Source organism: Sapajus apella, unplaced genomic scaffold, assembly GCF_009761245.1.
Source record: "Sapajus apella isolate SASKATOON/1434 unplaced genomic scaffold, GSC_monkey_1.0 scaffold62, whole genome shotgun sequence".
Taxonomy (NCBI): Eukaryota; Metazoa; Chordata; class Mammalia; order Primates; family Cebidae; genus Sapajus; species Sapajus apella.
The window spans coordinates 7325524-7335622 of record NW_022437002.1 but is presented as its reverse complement, the minus strand read 5'-3'; the positions used below and the strand labels follow the sequence as shown (position 1 = coordinate 7335622).

The 10099-nt window shown below is 39.5% G+C and overlaps 1 protein-coding gene across 6 annotated transcripts in view; it reads right to left on the bottom strand.

Annotated features, from left to right (window-relative positions):
• Nucleotides 1–10099, bottom strand: part of ZMYM4 (zinc finger MYM-type containing 4) — a 155614-nt gene that overhangs the window by 88210 nt on the left and 57305 nt on the right. For all 6 annotated transcript variants that reach the window (XM_032246899.1, XM_032246897.1, XM_032246902.1 and 3 more), the window contains one exon: nt 1159–1204. In XM_032246899.1, the coding sequence (XP_032102790.1) occupies nt 1159–1204 (46 nt within the window). The remainder of the gene's footprint in view (nt 1–1158; nt 1205–10099) is intronic.

Here is a 10099-nt window from a genome sequence, read left to right as displayed (position 1 = left end):
ATCTCGGCTCACCGCAACCTCCGTCTCCTGGGTTCAGGCAATTCTCCTGCCTCAGCCTCCTGAGTAGCTGGGATTACAGGCATGCGCCACCATGCCCAGCTAATTTTTTGTATTTTTAGTAGAGACGGTGTTTCACCATGTTGACCAGGATGGTCTCAATCTCTTGACCTCGTGATCCACCCGCCTCGGCCTCCCAAAGTGCTGGGATTACAGGCTTGAGCCACCGCGCCCGGCCCTAATCTTTCTTATACATATATATAGCTCACATTTATTTGAATGTTTAACATTAGAAATGTTGTAGATCTTTTTTAGAAGTTTAATGGTGTTTTTGTGACTAGAAATATGCCATAGAAACTCAACTCTTATTTATATCAATTTAAGCTTATAGCAAAATTGGTTCATTACATGTCATTTCACCTAAAGTCACAATTTCCAAGAACCTATCAACAACAGTTAGTAAGGACTTATTACACAGCCATACAATAAAATACTGAGTAGCAACTGAAAAGGGTGCAACAGGTCTGTCTAATCCACTGACACAGAAAGATGTCTATGCAGTTGAATGAAAAAAGCAAGAACAGTATCCATGATTCCTACATACATATAGAAATCTCTATATACCACGTATAGATATATGCACTCACAGAAAAAAGTCTGGAAAGATATATATATATATATATGTTAAACTTTTAAAACTGGTTATCTTTGGAGAATGGTAATGACAAAGGCTTTTACTTTCCATTTTATTCATTTGTGTATTGTAAAATTGAATGTATTACTTTTATAATCATAAAAAAACAAATTATTTCTAAAAGTCCTATAACACAAAAAGAATTTTAAAAGAAAAAGAAGACCTTAAACAAAGTAGAAACCTTTAATTGTGGTAAGTTAAGTATAATCTTCCATACTGACACAAAGTATGGCTATATTTAAATATAATAACTATGAGAATAAAATATGTATTGAAAAATAAAGAGTAAGATTCTTACAATTCAGATTAACCTGCTAAAAGAATAGTATGTGATGAGATCTAGGCTAAATCAAATTAAACCATCACATAAATCAGCCCTAACTAAGCACAATGGTTAAATACCATATCTAGACTAACATTCATTTTCTATCTAAAGACATGATTGTTTTTTCTCAAATGGTACTTACAGTTCTCTACAATTTCATCAAAAACTGCACCACTTTTCTGTTCAAACTGGAAAAGCAAAAAAGGAGAGAGAAAAGTAACATTACCAACATATCTACTATCATATATACTTTTGATATCCCTCCCTACTTCCCAAGGAACTGTAATTTTCAACCCAAATTACCTAAGTGCACAATATAAACAAAAACACTGCCAAACAGAGTAAATAAAATTTAGGATGAACAAAAGCAGTTCTCAGGCCAAAGTCCCAAACCAAAAGCTAGGAGATAAATCACATCCTCTCACTATAAATAATTACTTATTTTTTTTAATCATTCATGTCACAAAAAAGAGATGATCATATATATTTGTAATAACAATAAACACAGCTAACACTTCATAAGAACTTACTAACACTGAGAACTGACTATGTAAAACTTCCTATCAAAACTAAACAGAGCAATTAGCAGCTTTTGCTCTTAGGCTAGAGCTAGAAACATGCTACTCTTAAATTCAAAGTGAGGCCTGTTACAGGGATGGTTCCTACTGAGTATGTTAGTGCCTAAGGCAGAAGTAGAGCCATGTCAGAGATAATTTCAGATCTCTAAAACAGGCACATGGGGAAAGAAAGCAAAGCACCAGTAACTCCACCAAGGAACTAGGAGAAAATGGCACACTTCACTTTGAGTCTTTGAAGGCCCCCTTACTTTGGCAACTTAGTATTCCAGGTTCCTGCTTCCCTGCTTGTTACTCAACAATGAGACAAAACCACAAGAAATGCTTCTTCTTGATAAACCCTGCCTACTATAATAACCCAGAATCAGCCACCCTATTCAAGGGAGAGACTTTTAAGGAAAAAAGAACTACCTAGCTACTTATATAACCGTAGAGGAAACACAATGGCCAGCTATAGTAATCAGCAGTATCTGATATTCATAAACATGAACAGAAAATAAAGGATCCCAGGTTTCTAAAAGAAAACTGTGTGAAAGAGAAAGTTCAAGGTAAACAAACAGAATCACCACTCCAGAAGGAAACAAATAACTTATAAAAAAGCAACTTCTAAGAAGTATTTTAAGAGATACATGACAGGTTACAGGTGTAAACAAACAAACAGAAAAGTAAGCAAAAGAGGGCACTGAGGAGACAGAAAATATCTGAAAACAAGAAAATGACTGCCAAAATGAAAATGTCATTGGGCAGGCTAATGACAAAATTCTTTATCAATTTCTAAATGAATAAATGAAACAAAAAGACAAAAAGTTGGAAAAGATAATTTATGTGACATGAAGGATTAAAGTACCAGGTCTAACAGCAATATCAAATGTACCCGCAAAGAACAGAATAATAGTGAAGCGGAATAACAGAAGAAAATTTCCCTGAAGATATAAATACCATATCTGAGATTGAACGGGCCTACCAAATACCAAAAAAATAAGGAAAAAAAAGATACATCCTGGTAAAATATCAGAATTTCAAAAGAAAACAAAAGGAGGAATTTTTTTAATGATAGTGCAGGTAATTTAAAACACATTCAACTTGAAATTCACCTATGTAAACACTGGAAAGGAAATCAAACAAATAGTGAAGGCCACTCCAGCTACCATTCCAGTCAATGAGCTATGCTCTAGAATGAAAGGGAAGTGGGAAGTGAAAAATGTCACTCTGTAAGCCAAAGAATGAAAGCATCTGCCTACACTGAGAGGAATCCCATTGTTTAAAAACACGGTTTGTTTTTGTACAATACTGTTCCTAGACACTTTCCCCAATGCTCAACCAACGAAATGACAGTCTTGCACACGCTTCAAGAAAAAAAAAAAAAATGGCCTGGCGCGGTGGCTCAAGCCTGTAATCCCAGCACTTTGGGAGGCCGAGGCGGGTGGATCACGAGGTCAAGAGATCGAGACCATCCTGGTCAACATGGTGAAACCCCGTCTCTACTAAAAATACAAAAAATTAGCTGGGCATGGTGGCGCGTGCCTGTAATCCCAGCTACTCAGGAGGCTGAGGCAGGAGAATTGCCTGAACCCAGGAGGCGGAGGTTGCGGTGAGCCGAGATCGCGCCATTGCACTCCAGCCTGGGTAACATGAGTGAAACTCCGTCTCAAAAAAAAAAAAAAAAAAGAAAAAAAAAAATGACAGTGATGACATTACTAAGAGTTGGTATGTCTATACTTTATGGGTGACTTAAGGGATTTTCTAAGGGACTATGTATCATTTTACCTTATGAGCTGATAAAACCTAACTCCTAACTAAAACAAGACTGTTCTATAAGAAACAAGAAACAGATGGATTTAACATCTCTTCTGCAAGCTAGAACACAAAAGATCAATGATTTCTACATTTTAAAAAGGAAAAAATATTTGTAATTTAGACCACTCACATTTTCATGTGAAAAACATTTAACGAAATGAAATATAGTAGTTAAAATTATACTGAATAAAAGAAATAGTAACAACTGACTATATTGCTCAAAAGAATGAAAGGGCTGGGCTCAGTGGCTCATGCCTGTAATCCCATCACTTAGGGAGGCCGATGCAGGAGGATCACTTGAGCTCAGGAGTTTGAAACCAGCCTGGGCAACATGGTGAGACCCTGACTCTACAAAACACGGCCAAGCATAGTAGCGTGCACCCAAGGTCCCAGCTACTTGGGAGGCTGAGGTGGGAGGACCACCTGAGCCAGGAGGTCAAGGGTGCAGTAGGCCAAGATCATGCCACTGCACTCTAGCATGGGTGACAGAGCATGGGTGACAGAGCAAGGCCCTGTTGCCTCAGGGAAAACACACACACACACACACACACACACACACACACACACACACACACACACCAAAGAAAGAAATAAAACAAAAAAGAAAAACTGAAGGGTCCTAGATAAGAAGAATATCAGGCACTGAAACTTCAAAAGATACTCTTTCAAACGGCAAAAATTCCCAGATTAAATTTCCTACTCTATGGGTTCAAAACCAAACTCTTGTTTTCCTCTCTTCTCCCTCTTTCTCTCTCAAAAACAAAAACCAAACAACAACAAAAACAAAAAACAAAGACTAAAACATTGCCTCCTAATCATCAATTTATACATTTGTCTATAAACAGATGCAACAACATCCAGCAAGTCCCTCTTGTTGACATCAGGTACATATTTCAAAACCACAAGGACAAAAAAAAAGTAGATTAGTGGCTACCTAAGGCTAGCACGGAGAGAAATACGGAATGATTTCAAATGGGTATGGGTTATCTTTGGAATGACAAAAATGTTCTAAAATTGTGGTTGCACAACTGTGAATATAGTAAAAATCACTGAACTGTATACACTTTAAATGAACTGCCTGGTATGTGAACTCAATAAAGCTTTTGTAAAAACATATTAAGAATATACTTCCATGAAGTTTAGGCAATAAAAAAAACTGAAAGACACTATTCGAACAATATTGACTAGGGAGATACTGTGTGGGCAAACACTAGTAATTTTTTTTATTTTTTTGGGACGAAGTTTCGCTCCTGTTGCCCAGACTGGAGTGCAATGGTGTATTTTGGCTCACTGCAACCTCTGCCTCCCAGGTACAAGCAATTCTCCCGTGCCTCAGCTCCCAAGTAGCTGGGAGGTGCGCCACCACGCCTGGCTAATTTTTTGTGTTTTTAGTAGAGACGTGGTTTCATCATACTGGCCAGGCTAGTCTCAAACTGACTTCAAGTGATCCACCCGCCTTGGCCCCCGAAAGTCATGGGATTGATTACAGACCTAAGCCACCAAGCCCAGCCATATTGTCAAAGAGTAGTTTTTAAAATGTATATTCATATATGTTAAATAGGTAATATATTTAATACAATGAAGCCCTTCAAGTACAATTATGCATGCTATGAGGTTACTTCATTTTGATGCAAATCTCTTTAAGTTATTTGAACTTTCTGATGAAGCAATGCATCAGTCAAAGAAGAGTATAGCTTTAAATAAATTTATAAATTTCGTTTTTAATTCAAACTTGCTGATGACCACTCATACTCACTAACATGGCTCTAAATTAAACACTGAGCAAGACTCCAGAAGATCTGCTTGGCCTATACTCTCACCAATCTAGTTTACATTTAACATTTATCTATATGATAATACGGTTTTACTAAACTTTTATTTGTATGCTTCTTGTCTAACCTGTGTATTTATAAATAAGAAACTGGATCTTAACAATAAGTAATTTACCTTGGAAATTAACATTGTACTATTTCTTTTTGAAGTTTCATAAAAAATTTAACTGAACTTAAAAGTCAACCTGAGAGCTCTCTCTCCACCGTGTGAGGATACAACAAGAAGACAGCTGTCCGCAAATCAGGAAGAGATCCTTTACTAAAAACAATCCCAGTACTGTGGGAGACTAAGGTGGGAGGATCACTTGAGCCCAGGAGTTTGAGATCAGCCTGGGCAACATAGTGAGATCCCATCTCTACAAGAGAGAAAACATTTGCATGTCTGGCTAAATTTAAAAGTTAGCCAGGCATGGTGGGGTGCACCTGTAGTCCCAGCTATGTGGGAGGATAAGGTGGGAGGATAACTTAAGCTCACAAGGTCGAAGTTGCAGTGAGCCGTAATTGTGCCACTGCACTCCAGCCGGGGTGAGAGCAAGACCTTGTCTCAGAAACAACCTGACTGTGCTGGCATCCCGATTTTGGACTTCCAGCCCGCAGAATTTCGACAAAATAAATATTTAGGCCACCAAATCTATGGTATTTTGTTCTAGCTGCCCAAGCAAAGACCCTTTCGTAAGCAAAAGTAACTTCTCGTCTAGGAAAAAAGTCTAAATAAACATGTGTGAGAACTTTATGAAGAAAATTATAGAAATTGTAGGAATATTTTAAAAAGTCAAGCTGATTTTCTGTTTAAAAATCTGTCATAACTATTCTGTATACACAAGCGTTTTCTCAACACTATGAAAACAGAAAAAAGAAAGAAAAGAGAAAACAAATGCAGATACTGATTTAAGACATCAAATAGCCGGGCGCGGTGGCTCAAGCCTGTAATCCCAGCACTTTGGGAGGCCAAGGCGGGTGGATCACGAGGTCAAGAGATCGAGACCATCTTGGTCAGCATGGTGAAACCCCGTCTCTACTAAAAATACAAAAAATTAGCTGGGCATGGTGGCACGTGCCTGTAATCCCAGCTACTCAGGAGGCTGAGGCAGGAGAATTGCCTGAACCCAGGAGGCGGAGGTTGCGGTGAGCCGAGATCGCACCATTGCACTCCAGCATGGGTAACAAGAGCGAGACTCTGTCTCAAAAAAAAAAAGACATCAAATATCCCTTATTTGTTAATCATCAAAATACCTTCATGTTTTCTACCTACTGGCTTCAAAACATGTAACTACTGCATATTTCAACTTATAAATGTTTATATAACTTGAAGCTATGACAGCACATTTGTTATGAACATGGGTTCCAGTCTCAAATTGCTTGAGTTTACATCACTACTTTAGCCACTTACCAGCTAGTTCAATTTTAGCCTCAAATGTCCTCATCCATAAAATATGTATACAATGGTACCTACTTAACAGGGTTGTTAGGAAGATTCAATTAAAAAAATGTACAGGCCAGGCACAGAGGCCCATACCTATAATCCCAACACTTTGGGAAGCCAAGGTGGGCAGATCATTGAGGTCAGGAGTTCAGTATCAGCCTGGCCAACATGGTGAAACCCTGTCTCCAGTAAAAATACAAAAATTAGCTGGGCGTGGTGGCAGGCACCTGTAATCCCAACTGATTGGAAGGCGGAAGCAGGAGAATCACTTGAACCTGGGAGGCAGAGGTTGCAGTGAGCTGAGATTGCAGCACTGCACTCCAGCCTGGGTGACAGAGCAAGACTCAGAATCAAGAAACAAAACAAAACAAAACAAAACAAAACAAAACAAAACAAAACAAATTTACAGAAAGGTCTCAGCCCAGTACTTACCAAATTGTAAATATACAATAAAAGTGAACTATTATTACACTAATGAAAGATATGCTCCCGTTTTAAAAATTTGGGTTCACTAAAATATTTCATTGCAAAAATGTATCTACTGCTTAAAATGAAACGAAAGCACTAGACAAATCAAACCCAGTCCCCTATATTTCAAAAACTTAAACACTGGATGTGAAACACATATTTACTTACAAAACCAAACCAAGCACTCAGGAACCCCAATCTAGGACTTGGAAGTGGGGAGAATGGGAAGGGGGAAGAAATCCCAACATACTATGCCACCTCACAACCCCCCCAAAAAAAATCACAATTGGAAATTTATTAGATTCTAGACCAGTAATGTTTGTTTTTTAAAAAATTGGCCAGGCATGATGGCTCACACCTGTAATCCCAGCACTTTGGGAGGCCAAGCCTCGGGAGGCTAAGGCAGACAGACTGCTTGAGTCCAGCAGTTCAAGACCAGCCTGGGCAACACAGCAAAACCCCATCTCTACAAAAAATTTGCTGGGCATGATGATACACACCTGTAGTCCCAGCTACTTGGGAGGCTGAGGTAAGAGGATGGCTTAAGCCCAGGAGACGGAGGTTGCAATAAGCAGAGATCGCACTGCTACATTCCAGCCTGGGTGACAGAACCAAACTCTGTCGCAAAAAATAAAAATAAAAATAAGCTGGCAAGGCCTGGTGGTCCATGCCAATAATTTCAATACTTTGGGAGGTCAAGACAGGAGGATTGCTTGAGCCCAGAAACTCAAGACAAGCCTGGGCAACATAGCAAGACCCCAGTTCTACAATTCATTTTTTTTTTAATTAGCTGGGCACAGAATGGTATGTGCCAGTAGTCCAGTAGCTACTTAGGAGGGTAAGATGGAAGATGGCTTGAGCCCAGGATTTCAAGGCTACAATGAACTATAATCACACCATTGCACCAGTCTAAGCAATAGCATGAGACCCTAACTCTTAAAAAAAAAATTAACTTTCTCTTCTATCTTCCACACTCTATTCTCCACACAAACATGACAAACATGATGACATTTCACAAACTCCCGGGATATAAGAGAATGTCTAACAGCATAAACACTCTCAAACTGCTTTTAATACCTGTAACAATCAAAGAGCTTATATGATAAACATTCAATGGCAACTAAATAATAAATCAATAACTCTAAAATAGTTTGAGAAGTTGATACTGGGATTTTCTCCCCTTTTTTTGAGATTCACTCTGTCACTCAGGCTGGAGTGCAGTGGCACAATCAGAGCTCACTGTAGCCTCTATCTCCCCAGGTTCAGTGGATCTTCCCACCTCAGCCTCCCAAATAGCTTGGGACTAAAGGTGCATGTCACCATGCCCAGCTGATTTTTTTATTTTTTTTGTAGAGATAGGGTTTCATCATGTTGCCCATGTGTAGGCGGGAAACACCGCACAAGTGCCATGGCAAGGGTCTGAAGCCTCAGCCTGTTCCCATATAAATACTGATTTAGAAAAGAATTAGAAACGTAGGCACATAGTTATTTCTTTATATAATCAAATATAATCTTATAGTTATTCATTTATAATGATATATACTCAATATAACCTTTAATTTTACAAATGACTATCGGGTTATAAAACATGGAACTGAGGTAACACTGTGAACAAAGTAATCCTAAGGAAAGATGCTCTAAGCCCTCTGTTACACCCGCATAAGGGCTGCTGGAGGGTGCCTCGGCTGTGCGGCAGTGCCAGTGCTGTAAAAGCACCCGCTGTTTAGCCAGCTAGGGAAGGAGATGTCCAAAATAACCAAGACAACTCGTTCCTGGGAAAGTCAGAAGAAAACTCCGCTTCTCCAAGCTCTTGTAGCAAGGCCTAATGGCTGTCAGGTAGGCCCACAGACATCCGGGGGCTTAACTGTCTCTATGTGATGTTGTGTTTCAGTGGTCACGTTCCATGTCTACTCTCACGCCCTGCTTCTACACCTGGTTTCTCTTTTTCTTAAAAGTTAGATAAGAATAATAGTAACATAATCTTACTGTCTTTAGTATTTCTGACAAATATGAGAAGAGCACTGACACATGAGCTTTTCTCCTCACCTCGGCTACTTGAAAGTCTTGGGCCCCCTATCTTCAAAACTCGTAAAATTTACTAAACCCTATCACCAACTACATTACCTCACCCTACCTTCCCTGCCCACTGCTTTGTACTCAATAAAAGTCAGACTGTGTACTCAATAAAACTCAGTGCCACTGCAGGTCTCCGTGCTTTGGTTGGCAGTGAGCCCCCAAGCCCAAACTCTCTTTTCTCTACCTCTGTCTGTCTTTTATTTCTACAGTTTCTCACCTCTGCACCAATAGGGAGGGGCTCACTAAATCCTACAGGGCTGGACCCTATACCCAGGCTGGTCTGGAACTCCTGGGCTCAAGCAATCTACCCGCCTCAGCCTCCCAAAGTGCTGGGATTTCAGGTGTGAACCCAGCTGATGCTAGAATTTTCAATGATTAAGGAGAGATGGAAAGTGATCAAGTAAGTTTCATTTTCTTCCTCTCTGATAACTACTTTTCTCAGTACCTGACCCTTCTCCATTTTAGTGGCAGCCCCAAACACCCTGGAGATCAAACGAGAACTGTCAAAATGAGCGTTTTCTTCCCATTCCTTTTGACTGATCAATAATAAGTACTATCATCTCTAAAAATAAAAAAATAAAATAATTGGCTGGGCATGATGGCACTCGCTGTAGTCCTAGGCAGGAGTAACATATGAGCCCAGGAGTTCAAAGTTGCAGTGAGCTATGATCACATCTCTACATTCCAGCCTGGGCAACAGAGCAAGACTCTTGTCTCTAAAACAAAGAAAAAGAAAAAGAACTATCAGCTGGGCCTAGTGGCACATACCTATAATCCCAACTACTTAGGAGGCTGAGGTGGAAAGAGTGCTTGAGCCCAGGAGTTTTGGGACCAGCCTGGGTGACATAATGAGACACTATCTCAAACACACACACACACACACACACACACACACACACACACACACACACA